Source organism: Xenopus laevis, chromosome 2L (genome assembly GCF_017654675.1).
Source record: "Xenopus laevis strain J_2021 chromosome 2L, Xenopus_laevis_v10.1, whole genome shotgun sequence".
Taxonomy (NCBI): Eukaryota; Metazoa; Chordata; class Amphibia; order Anura; family Pipidae; genus Xenopus; species Xenopus laevis.
Genome location: NC_054373.1, coordinates 187904236 through 187926295, shown reverse-complemented (window position 1 = coordinate 187926295; position 22060 = coordinate 187904236). Strand labels below are relative to the sequence as shown.

The 22060-nt window shown below is 42.7% G+C and overlaps 1 protein-coding gene across 1 annotated transcript; it reads right to left on the bottom strand.

Annotated features, from left to right (window-relative positions):
* Positions 1–1691: 1691 nt before the first annotated feature.
* Positions 1692–20807, bottom strand: prcp.L (prolylcarboxypeptidase L homeolog). The gene is made up of 9 exons (XM_018247846.2): positions 20580–20807; positions 9883–10023; positions 9567–9668; positions 8412–8593; positions 7578–7735; positions 6624–6796; positions 6335–6499; positions 4950–5137; positions 1692–3729 (listed from the first exon to the last, which is right to left on the bottom strand). The coding sequence occupies exons 1-9, from the start codon at positions 20760–20762 to the stop codon at positions 3522–3524; spliced, it is 1500 nt and encodes a 499-aa protein (XP_018103335.1). The 5' UTR covers positions 20763–20807; the 3' UTR covers positions 1692–3521.
* Positions 20808–22060: the final 1253 nt, after the last annotated feature.

The window sequence follows — 22060 nt, the reverse complement described above, 5'->3', positions numbered from 1 at the left end:
CCTGTATGTGCAGTGGGGAAATTGCTCTAGAGCAAAGGGCAGGACAAGGGATCTAAATGATGTTGGACTTCTACTTTATATGAGATTGAGAAGCATCTAACTGCCCCCTTATTTCTTATAAAGCTACGTCTGACCCAGCTTTCTACTTGCTGGTGTTTTACATTCAGCTAAAAACCTTGTCGGCACACAAAGGGTTAACGTTAGGCATTAATGTAACACAATGATCAATGGAGACTTCCATCAGTCCCTAATACACAGGGTGGTGTAACAGAGGCCTCTAGTGGCTGCTCACAGGAACAGCAAGTTCCCATCAATCCCACAGTCGTTACATTGGGGATATTTGTCTTGTATTAGATTGAGTTTACTTTATGCAATTAAATACAATTAGATGTATTGTTACTTTTCTTTTTGGTCACTCTATATTCTGCTTTATTATTATTATTAAATACACTTATATCTGCCACTAGACTAACAACAAACAGCAGAGAAAACATTTTCCCTTTTCATTAAAGTGGACCTGTCACCCAGACACAAAAAAAGCTGAATAATAAAAGTCCTTTTCAAATTAAACATGAAATCCAATTTCTATTTTTTATTAAAGCATTCATAGCTGTTGTAAGCTCATTTATAAATCTCAGCTGTCAATCAAATATTGTCTGCCCCTCCTCTATGCCATGGGCAATTACTTTCACTTTCCATTCAGCACTTCCTACATGTCACTGCTCTCCCCACATTCCCCCCAATCTCTTCACCATTTAATTGTGTAACCAGGACATGGGGATGGACATCAGGTCCCCCATTCTGATGCACAAACAAGATTCTGAGATGATACAAGACTTAATAACAGTGTCCACACAATGGCTCCTGCCTGCTTGTTATAATTATGAATTCCCAGACTGGTGAAAACAAGATTCAAATAATTTATACAGTGTAATTAAAGTTCATTTTACTTGACTAATGTGATAAAATAGGATTTTGAATAATTTTTTTTGGGTGACGGGTCCCCTTTAAGGAGAATAACAAACCAGAATTCTTATAAGATCACTCTAGAAAATGGATTTGGAGCATTCCATTAACCCCAGACATGCTGGTAAGATCACTCTAGAAAATGGATTTGGAGCATTCCATTAACCCCAGACATGCTGGTAAGATCACTCTAGAAAATGGATTTGGAGCATTCCATTAACCCCAGACATGCTGGTAAGATCACTCTAGAAAAATGGATTTGGAGCATTCTATTAACCCCAGATATGCTGGTAAGATCACAGTAGAAAATGGATTTGGAGCATTCCATTAACCCCAGACATGCTGGTAAGAGCACTGTAGAAAATGGCTTCCCAGCTTTGCATTAACCACTGACATGCCAGTAAGACCACTATAGAAAATACATTTAGTTGCCTGCCATGAAACATCTGTAAGATTACAGTAAAAAATGTATTAAAAATTGCATTAATCCTCATACATTCTGGTAAGATTCAGAGCATTGTATTAACCCCAGCCATGCCATTAAGTTCATTGTAGAAAGTGGATTCAGCCCATTACATTAACCCCTGACATGCCAGCAATGGATTCAGACGCTTGCAGATCAGTCCCCACTTTCTTTAAATAGTTGTTATTTAATTTTACAGCAGAATTATAGTTTCACCCTTCACAAGTGGTTGTAATAAAAAACAAAAAAACAAGGGGATCACTGGGTTTTTAAATCAGAATTTATTATATGAAAACATATAAAATGTAATGTGTCAATTATTAATCAGTCACATTTTTCTCTATTTCAAAAGAAAAAAAAAGTCAACAAAGTTCTCGGGGTGGGGATGATGCTTAAACTGCAACAAGCCGAGTGCAGCCCATTACACACATCACAATTGTGTAGAACCCCGTACGGAGGTTCCAGATTAATTTTGCCTTCAAATTCCATGTTTTAGTATGTAATAGACAGTAGAACTTTAAGATAATGTACCATAAATCTTAAGTTTTATATATTTTTGTGTTGCTTTATTTTTATGAGAGCAGCACCGCTGCCTTTATAATTTGCACTTATTAACCTGTTGCTACGGCCCCACTCACCCTAGCAACCTGTATGGAAAAACTGGAAAATAAACAGCAGAGGTGCTGAACAGAAAAACTAGTAGAATAAATGAAAAGGGACAAAAATCTAGTGCCACAATTACTTATCTGGTTGCCGGGGTCACTGACTCTCCCAGCTACAATGAATTTTACTTGGTCTCGGTATGTTACATTTTTTACTCACTGCATATTTGAAACTTGGTGCCCCCCAATCTGACTACCGCTTGGCTTCTCTTTATCACAGAGGGGTGGGAATGTAGAAAGAGAGGCCAGTAAATATCCGCACAATATCAGCGCAAGTCCCACACAGAAGGATCCAGTCCCCTGTCGGTTTATATTTTATACATTAATTTACAACCACAATTAGATAAAGACAGAAGACATTGCAGCTTTACACATTTTACTGTTAAAAACCAGTGGCTCTCGGTAAACTACAACTCTCAAATCCCATTGGCTGTGCAATAAAAAAAGGTGCAACGTTTAATGCATTTCTAGTATCAGCCAATCAGATGCTTGCTTTTAAGCCTGCAAACGAGCGCTGATTGGTTAAGACCACTGGTACAGCTAAAGTGAGCTCTGGAATCCTGTGCTGGGGGTTAAATAAATAAATGTTATTCTAAACAGAATATAAAGTTCCCTCTGAAAGCCCATTATCTTGGTGATACAGCCCCCTACCAGCTGGAAGAGACACTTGATTTCCTTAAAACATGTAGGGGATTATTTATCAAAATCCGAATTCCAAAAACCTGAAAAATGCTATTTTTTTTTTTATATATATAAAATCTGAATTTTTAGTGGAAAAAAAAAGTCTGAATCAAGGTGGACATATCAGGGAGAGATCCGCTGGTTTGGCGACATCACTAAACGAGCGGATCTCTCGTGTATGGCCATCTTTAACCCGAAAATCCCACTATTTCAGACTATTCAGGAAATCAATCGGGTTTCCCCCCCCGAACCAATTAATTTGTGCTTTTTTAATAATAAATAAGGTCAAATCGTGGATTCTGGTTTGGTCGGAATTTTTTAATTGAAATACTCAGATAATTCTGGTTTTGATAAATACGCCATCCCTGGCTCACCTAAACAGTTAATAACAATTATTACGCCAAATTAAACCTGAGTTTCCTCTTTATAACTGTAGCCCTGGTAAAAGTACTTGGGTTGGTTTGAGTGAAGGATGAATTAGTTAAAGGGCACCTAACCCTTCTGAAAATGATTTAAACTTACCAAGAGTGCTCCTCTGAGCAGTGGTTTCTAAGTTATTAGCAGTTTTGGACCGCTAGTTTCTGGATTTCAGCTGAACAGTTGATGCTGAATAACATGAGTATGTCCTGCTTTGGGTATTTGAAAAAGACGACACACTACTAATCATTAACAGCACAGGGATTATTATCCATAGGCAGCCAATGATGCTTCAGACTAACTGCTGTTCACATGGATTATCAGCAGCACCTTTAGTCTCTCCCATTTCTTGCCTGTTCAATCCATTTCTTCATATATTCCACTTCCAGTCCTCGGGCCAGAAGCACCGACTTGGGGTCACAGTCATTGTTTGAGCGCAAATCCAAGTGGTGAGCCCCTTCCGGAATCAAAATGGCAACTAAGGAGTCACTCAGGCTCTCCTTTACTCCTCCAGCCGACCAAGGATCCAAACCACCATTACTGCAAAGGAAAAACATTATCAGTCCAGAATACTAATTAAAGGTTTATTTAATTTACTATGAGATCAACCTCCTGAATTATCATTGGTACAGGGGAATATTGGCATCTCTCTGTACAGACTATGAGCAAACTTAGGGGCTGTTCCTGCTGAATTGTGCTTAGTACAGGGAATACCTATGCTGCCATAGTTTTATGGGATCTCTCTGTACAGACTATGAGCAAACTTATGGGACTGTTCCTGCTGAATTGTGCTTAGTACAGGGGAATACCTATGCTGCCATAGTTTTATGGGATCTCTCTGTACAGACTATGAGCAAACTTAGGGACTGTTCCTGCTGAATTGTGCTTAGTACAGGGAATACCTATGCTGCCATAGTTTTATGGGATCTCTCTGTACAGACTATGAGCAAACTTAGGGACTGTTCCTGCTGAATTGTGCTTAGTACAGGGAATACCTATGCTGCCATAGTTTTATGGGATCTCTCTGTACAGACTATGAGCAAACTTATGGGACTGTTCCTGCTGAATTGTGCTTAGTACAGGGAATACCTATGCTGCCATAGTTTTATGGGATCTCTCTGTACAGACTATGAGCAAACTTAGGGACTGTTCCTGCTGAATTGTGCTTAGTACAGGGAATACCTATGCTGCCATAGTTTTATGGGATCTCTCTGTACAGACTATGAGCAAACTTAGGGACTGTTCCTGCTGAATTGTGCTTAGTACAGGGAATACCTATGCTGCCATAGTTTTATGGGATCTCTCTGTACAGACTATGAGCAAACTTAGGGACTGTTCCTGCTGAATTGTGCTTAGTACAGGGAATACCTATGCTGCCATAGTTTTATGGGATCTCTCTGTACAGACTATGAGCAAACTTAGGGACTGTTCCTGCTGAATTGTGCTTAGTACAGGGAATACCTATGCTGCCATAGTTTTATGGGATCTCTCTGTACAGACTATGAGCAAACTTAGGAACTGTTCCTGCTGATATATGAGGGGAGCCTCGGATTCATAGAAGATAACAAAGTAAACTGGACCATATAACTGCACTATTAACTTGGCCTGCCGGCATAAGAACAAAGGGGTAAATAGGAGACATAGGAGACACTAGAGCATGTAAGGAATTTATAAAAATAAAAGTACAAAAATAATCATATTTTAACAAAGGCATTAAGATATATGTGTCAGTCAGTAGTGAGTGGCCACTCGTCTCATACCTGAATATGATGTTGCTGTGGGAGCTGATGTTCTTCCCACCGTACACAGTTGTAATCCATGAGCCCCGAGGTCTGACTCCCCACTGCTTGTTACACTCCTCAGAATAAGCCTGAAAATCCCACGACTGAGGCTCAAACATGTCAGTCACCCCATCAGAGCAGAACGGCATCACCATCTCTGTGCAAGCCTGGGGCACATATAAACCTGATTACTAGTCTGTACTGTACAGCCAATGAGCTAGAATCTCAGCTGCCATAAAGCAGGACAGGACTGCTGCTTACAATGGGGATCAGATAGGATCTGTGCAGCCACTGGGACAGAATGTTCTGTTATACAGATAGCTAGAATCTCAGCTGCCATAAAGCAGGACAGGACTGCTGCTTACAATGGGGATCAGATAGGATCTGTGCAGCCACTGGGACAGAATGCTCTGTTATACAGATAGCTAGAATCTCAGCTGCCATAAAGCAGGACAGGACTGCTGCTTACAATGGGGATCAGATAGGATCTGTGCAGCCACTGGGACAGAATGTTCTGTTATACAGATAGCTAGAATCTCAGCTGCCATAAAGCAGGACAGGACTGCTGCTTACAATGAGGATCAGATAGGATCTGTGCAGCCACTGGGACAGAATGTTCTGTTATACAGATAGCTAGAATCTCAGCTGCCATAAAGCAGGACAGGACTGCTGCTTACAATGGGGATCAGATAGGATTTGTGCAGCCACTGGGACAGAATGTTCATTTATACAGATAGCTAGAATCTCAGCTGCCATAAAGCAGGACAGGACTGCTGCTTACAATGGGGATCAGATAGGATCTGTGCAGCCACTGGGACAGAATGCTCTGTTATACAGATAGCTAGAATGTCAGCCATACAGTCATCCCATATGGGTCCCTAGACATAAAGCAAACTAGTCACCCATTATTATATTACCCATGAGTTCCTGATATCTTCTGAAATCTCACTTGTTTTAAAGATTAAAATGGGTCTTTGGGTCTGAATTTCCTTATTTTTTTAATAGGGACACAGCAAATTTAGGATTTTGCCAAACTGCAGCACTGTGTTGTCAGATAGAATCTCTGAAATGTCTTCTGATTCTTAGCCACTAGATGGCAATCAAGAACAATAGGCCGTGGCCCTGTACAAATACTAATACAGTGTAAGGTGCTCCCTTTTCATGAAGGATAAAAGCTTTGCAGCATTTTGTACATCATTACATATGAACAATCTTTAATATTCCATGAATTTGTGGGTGAGTGTTGGCTGGTAGCCCCCCAAAATCCGAGCCACTACTGCCCTCCGATTACTCTCCAGCATTGCCAATGTTTCCCACACAGAGCCATAGATAAGACTGACTTGCACTTAATCACTAGCCATTACCTGGTAACTCCAGCCCAGGTCCCCGAGGCTCCCGGAGGCAGTCTGAGACGTATTAAGGCACTGGGTGTCGCCGGTATAATTGTAATAAACATTCACAGCCTGGAATATGTCCTGCAGCAGATCTTTGTCTCCACTCTTGGGGTTCTTCAGGAATTTGCAAACTACCTGCATGCAAGTAATAGGAAAACAGCAAAGCCAATGAGGGTCCTTCCAGGCCTGTAGCTTGTGGAGTCAGTGAGAATTAAAGGGTAGGTTTAGCTTTCTAAATAGTTGTGTTATTTCCCCTTACCTGAATAGGCCAAGCAGGCAGAGGCTCCAGAAAGCTGGCGGGATAAGGATAATCCACCATGGCCAAGCTCACCCACGTCTCACTCAGCCAACCCTTGAAGCCCACAACATCCTCCTTGTTCTTTAGGGGGCAGCACAAGTGAAAAGCTTTGGAGAGCCACTGCAGCCCATCACCTAATGCACACAGGAGAGGCAGAAATATGAATGGACTCTAAAGCCTCAGGTCCGGAGGTTTCCATCAGAGTGCTCTAGGCCCACCTTTTGCTTGTGTTGCAGACTCCCTACACCTCCTCCTGTAAGTTGCCATCAGAGTAGTCTAGTCCCACCCACTATTTGAGTTACAGGCTTCCTGTCCAACCCCCCTGTAAGCTTCCATCAGAGTATTCTAGTCCCACCCACTGTTTGAGTTACAGGCTTCTTGTCCAACCCCCTGTAAGCTTCCATCAGAGTATTCTAGTCCCACCCACTGTTTGAGTTACAGGCTTCCTGTCCAACCCCCCTGTAAGCTTCCATCAGAGTATTCTAGTCCCACCCACTGTTTGAGTTACAGGCTTCTTGTCCAACCCCCTGTAAGCTTCCATCAGAGTAGTCTAGTCCCACCCACTGTTTGAGTTACAGGTTTCCTGTCCCACCCTACTGTAAACTTTAATCAGAGTATTCTAGTCCCACCCACTGTTTGAGTTACAGACTTCCTGTCCCACCCCCTGTAAGCTTCCATCAGAGTATATTCTAGTCCCACCCACTGTTTGAGTTACAGACTTCCTGTCCAACCCCCTGTAAGCTTCCATCAGAGGAGTCTAGTCCCACCCACTGTTTGAGTTACAGGCTTCTTGTCCAATCCTCTGTAAGCTTCCATCAGAGTATTCTAGTCCCACCCACTGTTTGGGTCTGTGACTATGAAATTCTCATACTAATCCTTAACAACAGTGCCTGCTTTTCCTGACTTATCACTTACTTGTTTCAGCCATACGGTTAATGGCCTCCCAAGAGTTCCGGACACTTTCTGAGCATCCAGGCCCGCTCTTCTTGAAGTCATTTGTTACAATTTGATAATATTCATTGCAGGGAACTAAATCCTCAAACTGCCAGATAGGGGCAGATGATGCAACGGCCCTGAAGAAGAGAAAGAAAAGTCGAGTTAAGCTCCAATGAGGACTCCATGCACCGTGGCTAACCTAAACTTTATATACTTTAAGGGCATTGGAACTTGGGAGGGCTCAAAAAAACAAAATCCAAATCAAATGGGGGTGTATACAAGGGAAGTCTCAGTCACAGCCCATCTGAGCCCATTTCTAGAACAGTGATCTCCAAGCTGAGGGGATGGCACAAGTAAAGGGGTACCAGAGCCAGGGGTGTGGGTTGGACACTACCTGATGACAATTACATTGAAATTTAAGATAAACTGCCTATTTTGTTTCCTAGAGAATAAGCTTGAAGACAATTTAGGATGAGATTTGGGGGTCCCAAAGTCTTGCAACCACTGACCTAGAGGGCTGACCAGGGGGAACTGCTTGGCTTGGAGATCATTTGAAGAGATATGGGAGTTGGTTGGGTCAACAAAGAAAAATGTTGGATAATTTTTTTTGGAGCACTGGACTGCTAAGCCTGCAGGTTTCTAGCCTTATTGACATGTCAAGGGAAGAGCAAGCAGCGTGGCTAATCGATTGCTCAGGGCTGGGTGTCATTAGTCACGGCACTTAACTCCCGTTCACTTTCACAGCTGTGCTCTGGCCCTGGGAAAAAAAAGTGATTATTTCTGCTAAACAAGCTCCAAGTCCCATCTACTTACCCCACAACCACGTCTGGGTACTTCATTCTAAACCAGGCAGCCAGCATCCCACCGTAGGACCCGCCCAAGGCAATGACCGGACTATCCTGAGCTCCTTCCGTGGTGGCTTTAAAGTATCTCAGTAGAACAGCGAAATCGGCCAAGGCCTGCTCAGATGTCAAATAATTCAAGTGTTTGGGATCCTAAAAAAAGTAGGGTGAAAATTAACTTAGCAATAAGGGTGAAGAATTAATTAATAAGCAGCAAAGCCATAAGGTTGTCCTGTTGCCTTGGGAGACCATTGGATTTGCACCACATGTTTAAAGGACATGTAAAGGCAAAAAAATAAAATCCAATTTTTACTTTCTTTAATGAAAAAGAATCCTATCTCCAACATACTTTAATTCAAAAATGTGTACCGTTTTTATAAGGAACCTGACTGTATGCAGTGAGTCTCCCTTCATTTACTGCTGTGGATAGGAATTGTCAGACGGTCCCTAACTGCTCTGCAGGGAAACAATCATACTTATGAACAGCAGGGGGAGCCCCCGCCTTACTTCCCAGCCATGCAGAACTCAAGCAGCTTTGTTTGTTTCCCTGTAGAGCAGTCGGCGACTGTGTAGAGATTTGTATTGGATTTTATTTTTGCCTTTACATCCCCTTTACTGTTTCCAACTCCAGCTGCAGGGACAAAGATCATGGAGCCAGATTTAAACAGATAAACTGGGATTCTATTTGGAGGATTATTTTGCTGCAGCCACTGGTTCTGCAGAGTTGGAGAAAGTTTGTATTAAACAATACAAAAACTATAAAATCCACATTAGATTACATGACAACACAGGACCCAGTGCAGTCTGTATATTCTGATTATTAATCAGTCTTGTGTATTGGCTTCTGGCAGATATTATTTGACTTGTGCTGTTTTGATCATTTATGACGATCCCTAAGCAGCCCAGATCACACTGAGCATGTGCACAGTCTTGGTCTTGCAAAGATGTATAACAAAGTTACAAGATGGTGACCCCCTGTGGATTCTGGTGCAGTAAGTTCATGTTTATGTTTCGTAAACAAAATACAGCATTTCTAGCCTTATTCTATTTTAGACTTTACTTCCCCGTTAAAGTTAATTGAAATGTTGACCTCCCATTGAGAGTGATGCCGGGTAAAGCTACTTACACTGAATGCCAAATCTCCAAAGGGCATGGATTCTCCATAATAGCGATGTTCGGCAAACACCAACATGGCTCCCATCTCCTTAGCCACATCCCACATGAACCCCTAGATGGAAATAACAGACAGTCATACAGCTGCTCATTAACATGTCACCTTTATTAATGGTTAGTTTAATTAAGAAGAAAGATTATTTTGGTGGGTTTTTGGGTAGAGTTTCAACCTCAAGGAGCTACCAGTGGGAGGCCCATAACGTCAATAAAACAGACCCACCCAAATCAAACACAAGCCCATTGGTTGCACTGCCCCACCCTGTACTCACTGTATTATTACAGAACCAAGTAATGTCTCCTTCGTTGCCAGTATAGAACAATATGGGGCCCCCAGGTTTCTTCCAGTGAGCAGCCGACACTAAGTAGCGCTGCTTGAAGGTGGCGTCCTCAAAAAAACCAAAGTGGTCCACCTGTAGAAACATGGAGGTTGTTGCAGTTATAAAATCTTGTTCATTTTTGGTAAAAATAATCTACCATTGCTTGATTTAGATAACCAGGGCTAATCGGCATAACTCCATGTAACCATAATGCAATGGGAAGGTTTTTTCATGTGCTATTACATCTGGCTGTACAATTCTGTAGAAAAGGATTAACATATATCTATTTTGGGTACCCCCTAATTTCTCATTGGAACCCCCAGTCTGAGGTTTCTACCAAAGTATGAGGTTCCTGTTCGTAATTGAGTTTGTTGGTCTGTCAATAATTCTGTGTCCCTTTCAGTCCCGCTCTTCATGAGATATCCTTATCATTTGCTCTCCTCTATATCCCATTTTAGGGGGATTTCATATTGTTCAGCAGAAACATTTTTAATCCTTAAATTTCCTGGTCTTTATTTTGAAATTTGGTTAAAATTCAGGGATTAGAACAAATTCAATGGCAGCCACTAAAATATCATGAAAGCATAAAAAGGAATAAGAGGCATTTAATCCCCTTGTTTTCTTTATTGCTTCTTCTCCCACCTCCTTTACAAGTAACGAGACCCTCAATAAGTTCTGCCCAATTTATTTGTCCTTTGAGTTTGGCACACCCGCTGTAAAGGATCATTTAAGCAGCTAATGGATTTATCGCTTCTCTTAAGGTGTGACACCAGGGTTCCGAGGGTAATTAAAGCAGGGCTAACAAGAGACATCTGGGAAACTCGTTGGGAAGGATATTATTCCAAAACAAGGGTGTTGGCGAGGCCTCGCTGCAAGGAAACCAGTGAAGGACAACGGAACCTCTAAATGTGCACAACCCCCTCCCCCCCCATACTCATCCTGTCTCATCAGTTTCCTTATTTTGCAGAGATAAAAGGAAAGAAGGATTTCTTGGCCTCACCCACAAGGTGCCACCTCATTGTTTTCAAGGTCAATCCCAGCCCTCCTCAAACCCTTTGGCCAACAAGGACAATCAATGCAACATGTACTTGGGTCCTGAACTATTACACTGCACAGTTGCTGAGGGACATTTTTTGGTTCAAGTTCTCCTTGAAGGTCCAACCTTTGACAAGGAGGAGGAAGGCATGTCTAGAAGCAGTGGTGTAACTAGATTTTACTGGTCCCCCCAACATATCTGAGGTTGTCCTGCTTTACCAGTATATATTGAAATTGCTCATTAAGTAGGGTCTCATGGGGCCCCTATACCTTCAGGGCCCCCCTGCAGCTGCAGGGTCTGCTTCCTCTGTAGTTATGCCCCAGTCTAGAAGTTGACCTGTTTTTCCAATATATATTAAATTGTATATAAATGGGGCCCCTATACCTCCTGGGCCCCCCTGCAGGTGCAGGATCTGCTTTTTTTTTTTTTTTTTATAGTTACGTCTCTGGATACAGGAAAACAGAGGTGCATTAGCCATAGGCCTATGAATACCACTTATAGCAAATGAGCGTTTGAAGGCACCAAATCCACTATTTTGGATTCGGCCAAACCTTGAATCCTTTGCGAAAGATTCTGTCGAATATTGAACCCCAATCCTAATTTGCATAGGGGAGGAAAGGGGAAAACATTTTTACATCCTTGTTTTGTGACAAAAAGTCAAGCAATTTCCCTTCCAGCCCCTAATTTGTATATGCAAATTAGGATTCGGTTCGGTATTCAGCCGAATCTAAATCCTGCTGAAAAAAATCCTGGCCAAATCCCAAACCAAATCCTGGATGCGGTGCATCCCTACTCCAAACATCTCTCTACTTGACCTTCAAGCTGAGCTTTCAGGGGTATCTAGGGGAGCAAAGAAGCAATCTCCCCAATTTGTAAGTGCTCTTCATGTTTAAAGTATATGTCCTGAAGCTTTCATCTGTAGCCAACCAGTTACAGCTAGTGATGTGCGGGTGAATAAAAATACAATCCACGCCCAACCCTAAACCAATCCTTCCCAACATGAACCCTACCCAACCCAGTGTGGAAGCTCTATATATAGACCCATATCCAATCCGCCCATCTCTGACATCACAAAAGGAGATGGGCAGGAGCATGGCTATAAATCAGACCATAATCCGGCAGTTGGGTAAGGAAAGCCTGAGCCCACTTGTGACCCAGCAAGTCAGTCTGAACCCGTCCAATCCACAGGTCCTGCGGGTGTCAGACCAGCCTGCACATCACTAGCTCCAACCTCAAGCTTCTAGCTCAGGAATTGTTATGTAAGCTATGGGTCAGGACCCAAAAATGCCCATGCCTTGCAGAAGAGAACCCCTGAAGACAGTGTCGGACTGGCCCGGGAAATAACCCGGTGGGCCCCGACCCTCGTGGGCCCCCGCCGGACCAGACCCCCTCTCCCTTCGATATTCGAAGTCGATGGATTTAACCCTCGATATTTGACCCTATGTAAATCTGCCCCAGAACCTGCTATTGCAAATTAACATATTAGAAGTGTAAAACTGCTAATATTATAAATACGAAAGGAAATAAGTGAAGTAGGGATGCACCGAATCCAGGATTCGGTTCGGGATTCGTAATTTTTCAGCAGGATTCGGATTCGGCCGAATCCTTCTGCCCAGCCGAACCGAATCCGAATCCTAATTTGCATATGCAAATTAGGGGCGGGAGGGAAATTGCATGACTTTTTGTCAGAAAACAAGGAAGTAAAAATTTTTTTCCCCTTACCACCCCTAATTTGCATATGCAAATTAGGGTTCGGATTCGGTTCGGTATTTGGCCGAATCTTTCACGAAGGATTCGGGGGTTCGGCCGTATCCAAAAAAGTGGATTCGGTGCATCCCTAAAGTGAAGATGTTTTGTTCCTCTTTAAAGGGGTGGTTCACCTTTAAGTTAACTTTAAGTAGGTTATAGAATGGCCAATTCTAAGCAACTATTCAATTGTTCTTCATTATTTATTTTTTGTTTATAGTTTTTTATTTTATTATTTGCCTTCTTCTTCTGACTTCTTCAGCTTTCAAATGGGGGTCACTGACCTCATATAAAAAACAAATGCTCTGTAAGGCTACAAATGTATTGTTATTGTTACTTTTTATTCCTCATCTTTCTATTCAGTCCTCTCCTATTCATATTCCAGTCTCTTATTTAAATCAATGCATGGTTGCTAGGGGAATTAGGTCCTTAGCAACCAGATGGCTGAAACTGCAAACTGGAGAGCTGCTGAATAAAAAGCTAAACAACTCAAAAACCCCAAATAATAAAACATGAAAACCAATTGCAAATTGTCTCACAATATCCCTCTCTACATCATACTAACAGTTCATTTAAAGGTGAACTACGCCTTTAAGCTAATGTCAAGCAGTACAAATTATGTATGGGGGGGTATCAGTGAGATGAAAACTGGGGACCATAGGCCTCATGGAAAATAAATAAATGCCTCGCCCCACCTCCATGGAACAACAAGCAGAATCCTCTTCTCAATAACAGCAACTTGGAGCAAAACCCCAAAGGAAAACGTGTGTCACCTTTCCAGAAAGCAGATGGACAACTAATCAAGGGGGACGAGCTCCAGATGGACAAACAAACTCATCCTCTGTTGTTCCGACTGCAGAAGAAAAATAAAATAAAATCCTCCAGAGCCTTCTTTGTTTCATCCACAAATACAACATGAGCACCAACAAATAAAACCTCTCCACTGATGATGGACTCGTTATCATTAAAGGGATTCCCTAATGATTTTCATGGTGCAATTTTTATTCCTAAATTAAACTGTTTACACTGCAAATAATTCACCCTCTAAATAATTTCTTTAAGTTGTAATATTGGTGTGTAGGTGCATCTCAGGTCATTTTTAGTGATGGGCGAATTTATTCGTCAGGGGCGAAATTCGCAGCGAATTTGCAAGTTTCGCCACTGGTGAATACATTCGCAAATTTGTTGTGAAAATTCGATGACGTCAAAAAAATTTTTTGACACCGGCGCCCGTTCCGAAGCCGGCGACAATTAAACGGACGCCCATTGACTTTAATGTGCGTCAATTGTCGCCGGCGTCAAAAATCCCATTTCGCGGGAAAATCACGAATTTCGTGGCCAAGTGAAACGGGACAAATTTGCCCATCACTAGTCATTTTGCGTGGTCATGTGATTTCAGAAAGAGCCAGCACTTTAGGATGGAACTGCTTTCTGGCAGGCTGTTGTTTCTCCTACTCAATGTAACTGAATGTGTCTCAGTGGGACCTGGATTTTACTATTGAGTGTTGTTCTTAGATCTACCAGGCAGCTGTTATCTTGTGTTAGGGAGCTGCTATCTGGTTACCTTCCCATTGTTCTGTTGTTAGGCCGCTTGGGGGGGAGGGAGGGGGTGATATAACTCCAACTTGCAGTAACGGCAGAGAAACAGATTTGCGGAGATTAGTCTCCTGGCGACAAAACTCCTCTTCTTCGGGCGACTAATCTCCCCATTCTAGCCTTCCCGCCGGCTACAATGTAAATTGGCGGCAGGATGGCACTGGGAGCGATTCGTTTTCCGAAGTCATCCAAAGTTGCCTCACGAGGAAACTTCAGGCGACTTTGGAAAACGAAGCGCTCCGAGTGCAATCCCGCCGGTGATTTACATTCTAGCCGGCGGGAAGGCAGTTCGGGAAGATAAGTCGCCCAGAAGAAGAGGAGATTTGTCGCTGGGTGACTAATCTCCCCCAAATCTGAGCGTGTGTCTCTGCTCTAAAGAGTGACTGAAGTTTATCAGAGCACAAGTCACATGACTGGGGGCACCTGGGAAACGGAGAATATGTCTAGCCCCATGTCCGATTTCAAAATGAAATATAAAAAAAATCTGTTTGCTCTTTTGGAAAAGTGATTTCAGTGCAGAATTCTGCTGGAGCAGCACTATTAACTGATGATAGTGTCCCTATAAGCCCCAAGCTACACGGGCGATACTGATCCATTTCTTTGGATCACTAGAGAGACATTCTCCCTGACCCAGATCAGACCAGATTTCCTGGACCCAAAGGTGATTCTGTTTTGCTTTACATCCCATATACGTCTCTCTACCCCTAGTTCCTGCCCTGTCTCAGCCCAATTTGGCCACCCATGCCTTGGGCAAAACCAGGCGGATCTTATCAGCCCATAGGGGCCTATGGAGACTTATTGGACCAGTATACGTTAATTCGCCAATTCGGGCCTCAACCAATTTTTTTACACTTCCCCTAGATATTTGGCTGTTTGTCTACCAAATTTATGTGCCAATATGATGTTGACTTGGTCGGGCTGTATTGAGTCGGTAACTTTTATCAGCCTATTAATGTCCAGCGTCATTTTAAGTGTTTTGGATTAAATTCTGTAATTTCACGGTTATCTGGTTGCCAGGGCCGAATTACCCTAGCAACCAGAAACCTGTTTGGGATCCAGAATGGAAGATGAATAACGAAGGGTCTGAACAGAAAGATAAGCAGTAAGTGAAGACTTACAGTCAGTCTGTAATTATAACTTCGTTGGGGTCAGCGACCCCAACAAACAGATAGTTCTAATAATTTGGAAACTATGAAAAACATAAAACATGAAGATTGTTTTGCACAGGGTCCCCCCCAATGTGTAACGAAAGCAGCTATTCCATTACAGGGTTAATATGACAGCAGCTTTGAAGGCTCATTAAGAGAGTGGAGGAAACTGACAGTTTGGTAGAGAGGAAATGAGGCAGGTTTCCTGCTCGGGACTGAAAGTTACAAATGTGCAGAGCGGGTGTGAGAGAGAGAGAATTAATATATCATTTCACTGGCCGCCCCAAACAACTACTTCCTTATATTACTCAATTGCCAAGCAAACTCCATTGTCTTCATCAAGCCCATTGTTTCCATTGCACTGTTCTGCTCTTCATTAGGAGCCAGCCAAATCCATTAGCCTCCTGCCAAATCCATTAGCCTCATTAGAGCCACAGTTTCACTGCTCACGGGAACAAACAGCCTCAGTGTGTGGCGAAACGCTGCTCCGCGCCGCTGGCGCCATTGGCTCACATTTCTGCTGGAAATCAACGGCTTAAAGGGGAGGTTCACCTTTCAGTTGCCTTTTAATATGTTATATAATAGCCGATTCTAAGCACCTTTTCAATTGGTCTTCATTATTTATTTTTACCAGTTTTTGCATTATTTGCCTTCTTCTGACTCCTTCCATCTTTCAAATGGAGGTCACTGACCTCATCTAAAAATCAAATGCTCAGTAAGGCTACAAATGTATTATTGTTGCTACTTTTTATTCCTCATCTTTCTATTCAGGCCTCTCCTATTCATATTCCAGTCTCTTATTCAAATCAATGTATGGTTGCTAGGGGATTTTGGACCCTAGCAACCAGATGGCTGAAATTACAAACTGGAGAGCTGCTGAATAAAAAGCTAAATAACTCAAAAACCACAAATAATAAAACATTTAAATCAATTGCAAATTGTCTCAGAATATCCCTCTTTACATAATACTAAAAGTTAACATAAAGGTGAACAAACCCTTTAATGGTGACTTAGGGGATTTCATGAGAATGGGAAATTTAGGAGCAGAACTGGGTTAATTTCTACTTTGCTATAGAAGCTGTAGATACAGGGTCCAATACCCAACTGATTAATAGTTGGTTTGATGAACAAGTTTGTACATTGCCCCCCCCATCCCTAGAGGTGCAGGGGGGTTAGTGTTGCCTTTAAGCCTTAATTTAAATCCCCCCTACTCCATTCTGAGGTTATTTCTGCTGATATCAAGTTACTAAAGGGAAACTTTAGGAGGACGTGAGGTTGAACTCTGCCCAGCACCGTTCTGCTCCATTTCCCATTCACATTCCGCTCCATGCATGGCTGGCCGTAGGGTCATTTGCTTTAAAATCTTGGGTTGGGCCCCGACCAATGGGGCGGCACCAATTGCTGCTTATCATTTTCCTAGAGATTTCATTATAGATATCAGTTCTTGTACCAGTGGAGCTTACAATCCAAGGTTCCTCTCCCATTTGGGCAGTTCCGAAGAGTACTGGGAGGTTCTCTGGTCTCCACTTGCTTTGCATATTCACAGTAATTAGGTTGGATAATAAATACAGACCAACTGCAAAATGACAGGATATCAGTAGAGCCTGATGAAACTGCCTCCAAAGGTTCCACGCATGGTCTAGAATTCAAGAAAAATGGTGCCATAGTAAAAAAATAAAAAAAAATAAACTTTGATTTGTTCTTTTTTTGGCCTATATCAACCAAGATAAAAAGAGAAAGAATATTGGCCACACTTCCTTGTAGATTAAAATAAGACATTAAACAGCACAGGTGGCTGCCGTGGAGTGGGCACTTAACGCTTTTGGGGAACACCCCTTAATAATAGGCTATATCAACCAAGACCAACCAGCCAAGAAGTGTCCATGCTCTGAACCAGTGAGCTGATATGGGATAGAGAGAGTGAATGGCTTTGAGATTGGAACAAGAGCCGCAGTTATTCCAGACATGTGACAATACCATAAAGCACCTACACAAGTAACACAACTCATCCAAAATAGCTACAGTGATAGACACCAGCGGCTGTGCAAGATCCTCGTGATTCTCTTACGACTATCGGTGACATTCTTGCACTTTTACACAAGATGGAAGGGTAACCGTAAGGCTCATTAGAGGAAGGATCTCATAGAAACATTGAGTTAGTTCCAGGGGTACCCAGGGCACAAATAATCACTCACCCCAAATATCCCCCTAACTGACCTTCAGACTGGGCCCCCTTAGCTCATAACAAGGTTACAGATATATAGAAACATTGGGGTGTCACCCTGCTATAGTTCCAGGGGTACCCAGGGTACAAATAAACACTCACCCCAAATCTCCCCCTAACTGACCTTCAGACTGGGCCCCCTTAGCTCATAACAAGGTTACAGATATATAGAAACATTGGGGTGTCACCCTGCTATAGTTCTAGGGGTACCCAGGGTACAAATAAACACTAACCCCAAATCTCCCCCTAACTGACCTTCAGACTGGCCCCCCTTAGCTCATAACAAGGTTACAGATATATAGAAACATTGGGGTGTCACCCTGCTATAGTTCCAGGGGTACCCAGGGCACAAATAAACACTCACCCCAAATCTCCCTCTAACTGACCTTCAGACTGGGCCCCCTTAGCTCATAACAAGGTTACAGATATATAGAAACATTGGGGTGTCACCCTGCTATAGTTCCAGGGGTACCCAGGGTACAAATAAGCACTCACCCCAAATCTCCCCCTAACTGACCTTCAGACTGGGCCCCCTTAGCTCATAACAAGGTTACAGATATATAGAAACATTGGGGTGTCACCCTGCTATAGTTCCAGGGGTACCCAGGGTACAAATAAGCACTCACCCCAAATCTCCCCCTAACTGACCTTCAGACTGGGCCCCCTTAGCTCATAACAAGGTTACAGATATATAGAAACATTGGGGTGTCACCCTGCTATAGTTCCAGGGGTACCCAGGGTACAAATAAACACTCACCCCAAACCTCCCCCTAACTGGCTTCTGCTACATTGTTTCATGAGACAGACCAAGAGAGCAGAAAGGGACAGACACAGTCAATAGGAATTACATTTAGACATATTGAGGCTGGGGGAGAGCTGCAGTCAGATCTCAGGTTACTGTATCCTCCCCCTGGCAGATTTATTAAATACAGATGATAAGTGGGGAACACTCAGAGCAGCGCTAACAATGGATTGTGCTACAGGGGAGTGACCCCCCAACATCATGTGACTGCTGAGCCAGGACACAGACATGAGCGAGGAACTTGTCAGCAGATATTCACTCAGCACAGAATTCAGCTGCTAAAAACAACTTGCGAAATCCAGGAAGTAGGAGCTTCCCTTTAATGTGCACTGGGTGCCAATCACTAAGGACCCTAGGGTGCTGCATGTCAGCATGGGGTGTGGTGTTTATAATAGGGGTGACAGTGGCACTTAGTAAAGACCTATAGAGATTTGCTGTACGTCAGCCTGGGGGAACAGGGCATGTACTTGGGTGGTACTAGTTAACAAGCAGACAGGGGTAACTAACACCCGCCTAAAGTGTAAGAGATCAGGGCCAGCCTGCTGTAAAGTTATTAAACATTCACATAATGACCCATATGCCAGCCTGTAGGGCTTCAGACTAGAGGGCAACCTGCAGTACAAAGGGTAACACAAGCATTGGACCAATCAGAGGTGGAGGTGTTAGAGCTCAGTGTAGTAGCCCTCACAGTGATACTGAGCTGTAGGAAGTGCATGGGGTGTAGGGGTTCAGACCTGCTGACACTGACTATGCTAATCTGGGGGTACTGAGGTCACCTGTACCTGAGTGATACTACCTGCAAAGGGTGCTGAATAGTGATGGGCCAATTTCTCCCGGCCAATCGGAAAGATCACAAAAAATCATGAAAGTCGAACGTTTTCAGGAAAAAATCTAGCAATTCGAAAATTTTCACGAAAAATCTACAGATTCAAACATTTTCACAAAAAAATAGAGCAATTTAAAGTTTTCACTAAAATCGAGCAATTTGAACGTTATCTCTAAAATTGAGCAATTCAAAGTTGTCACGAAAAAATCTAGCAATTCACACGTTTTCACGAAAAAATTGTGAAAATTGGAAATTGACGCTGGCGAATTTTCACCGGCAAATTTTCATGGGAGATTTGCGAATCTATTCGTCGGCAGTGATACGCAGAAATTTGCCGCAAATTCGTGCCAGGTGAATTTATTCGCCCATCACTAATGCTGAGAGCTGTTTGGTGGCGCAAGTAATGGGGCGGGGCTAATTCACCAGATGGGGGTGCTGGTAGTGTAGAGGGTGCTGCCTGTACAGTAGTCCATTATAGGGTGCGACTTACCTAGTGGGGGTGCTATGTATGTGCCTGGGGGGGGGGGGAAGGCAGGAATGAGCTGGGTAAGTGGGGTGCTGCTATATATAGTGAATATAGTGAATAAAGTACCCCCTATTGACCATATAAAAGCACGAGGCCGAAGGTCATGGAACTCCGAGGTAACTTCTAATATTCTCATATTTTGCAACAGGGGGTACATTATTTATTATAATACACACGTTTCAGTGAGTCATGTGACAGAAATTACATCAGAACTCGCCGTTTATAACTGATGACATCAGAACTCACCGTTTATAACTGATGACATCACAACTCACCATTTATAAGGATATAATTTACATGATATTTATGGCTTTTGTGTATTACATAGTGAATAAAGTGCCCCCTCTTGTAAAATATAAGGATATTATAAGTTACCGAGGAGTTTCATGACCATATAAAAGTACGAGGCTGAAGGCCGAGTGTTTTTATACAGGTCATGAAACTCCGAGGTAACTTCTAATATCCTCATATTTTGCAACTGGGGGAACTTTTATTTATATTTATTATAATACACAAATTTCAGTGGGTCATGTGACAGAAATGACATCAGAACTCACCATTTATAAGGATATAATTTACAAGATATTCATGGCTCTTGTGTATTATATATAAATATATGACAGTTGGTGGGTGCAGGTGAGGTGGGGGTGTATGTGTTTGGATGGGAGCTGGTGATTGGGATGTAGTGGGTGGGGCAGAGGGTGCTGCTGTAGGTTGGGTGCAGGGGAGGGTGCTGCTGATTTACCTGTTGGGTGAAGTAGTAGGTCTGGTAGTTGGGTCCCGGGGTGCTGCTGCCATACTGCTGCCCTGAGCCCACCTGCCGGGACAGACTGAAGGAATGAGCAGCCAAGATCATGAGCAGCAGCTTCCAGACAAGGAAGAGACCGCCAGACACAGGAGAGACCCCTAGAGATGCCATCTGACCCATCTGTGCTCACTGAGATCAGGGAATCCCTGCGCTAACTGCCAGATAGGAGAACTGGGGCGGAGCCAGCAATGGGAGGGAACCTTGGCCCTTCCCCTTTAACCTGTTCCTTTCCAGTCAGCTTGGGCTTTGCAGGAGAATGACAGAACCAATAAGTGTTTGCTGCTGTTCATTCTGGGAGATGTAGGTCAGCCAGTGAGTCCCAAGCCTGTAGGCCCCTCGAGACTAGAACTGGGAGTTACAGTTCTGCCAGTGAGCTGAAAAAATACCCAACAGCCAACACGTTAAAGAGGAAGTCCAGCTTTACATCAAACTGTAGTATGTAGTAGATGCATCTCGTCGTTTCTATTGGTCTTCATTTTTTTTCTAGGTTATTCTTGATTACATTTTAGAGAAGAAAACTGACTAATTCACTTTTATTCTTATAATTGCTTATCTTTTATCCTACTATCCACCTTCTGTTTTCATTAAAAAAGAATGTGGCCTGGTTGCTAGAGTAATTAACCCCTAGCAACCACATAATAGTTTAAAGGGTTGGTTCACCTTTAAGGTAACTTTTAGTATGGCCAACTCTAAGCAATTTTTCAATTGGTCTTCATTATTTATTTTTTATAGTTATTTGCCTTCTTCTTCTGACTCTTTGCAGCTTTCAAATGGGGGGTCACTGACCCCATCTAAAAAAACAAATGCTCTGTAAGGCTACAAATGTATTGTGATTTTTACTTTTTATTCCTCATCTTTCTATTCAGGCCTCTCCTATTTATATTCCAGTCTCTTATTCATAGCAATGCATGGTTGCTAGGGGAATTTAGCTCCTAGCAACCAGATGGCTGAAACTGCTGAAACTGGAGAGCTGCTGAATAAATAACTCAAAAACCACAAATAATAAAAAAAAAAACAATTGCAAATTGTCTCAGAATATCCCTCTCTACATCAACAACAATAGTTGTTGTTCTCAAAGGTGAACTACAGCTATTCGCCTGGAAGCTTCTCTCTGAGTTCTGCTGTCAACACTCTAATTGCACATTGTTTCCATCGGTCACTGATCTCCCCCTTGTTTTCATCAACTTTACAGAAGAATTTAATGGATATTGATAAGCAGAAGTCAATTATTAAAGGGGAACTCCACTCCCCTGTTTTTTGCATATTGCAAGGAAATTGAATCTGAGCCACTTCCCATTATACAAAAGCCGAATGGGTTTGTTTCTAGTCTCTGCACTGCTGGTTCTGATGCCTGAAACAATGTTTCAGCTAATTAACAGACCTGAGTGGGAACTGGCACCTGTTACATGGTTTGCAGG

What these genes read in the sequence shown, in the direction of transcription:
- prcp.L (XM_018247846.2), bottom strand. Translation starts at nt 20,762, where the DNA reads ATGGGTCAGATGGCATCTCTAGGGGTCTCTCCTGTGTCTGGCGGTCTC. An exon ending in CTTGGTTCTGTAATAATACA is followed by an intron (nt 9,669 to 9,882) that starts GTGAGTACAGGG and finishes ATTTCCATCTAG; the next exon opens with GGGTTCATGTGGGATGTGGC. An exon ending in TTGGAGATTTGGCATTCAGT is followed by an intron (nt 8,594 to 9,566) that starts GTAAGTAGCTTT and finishes TACTTTTTTTAG; the next exon opens with GATCCCAAACACTTGAATTA.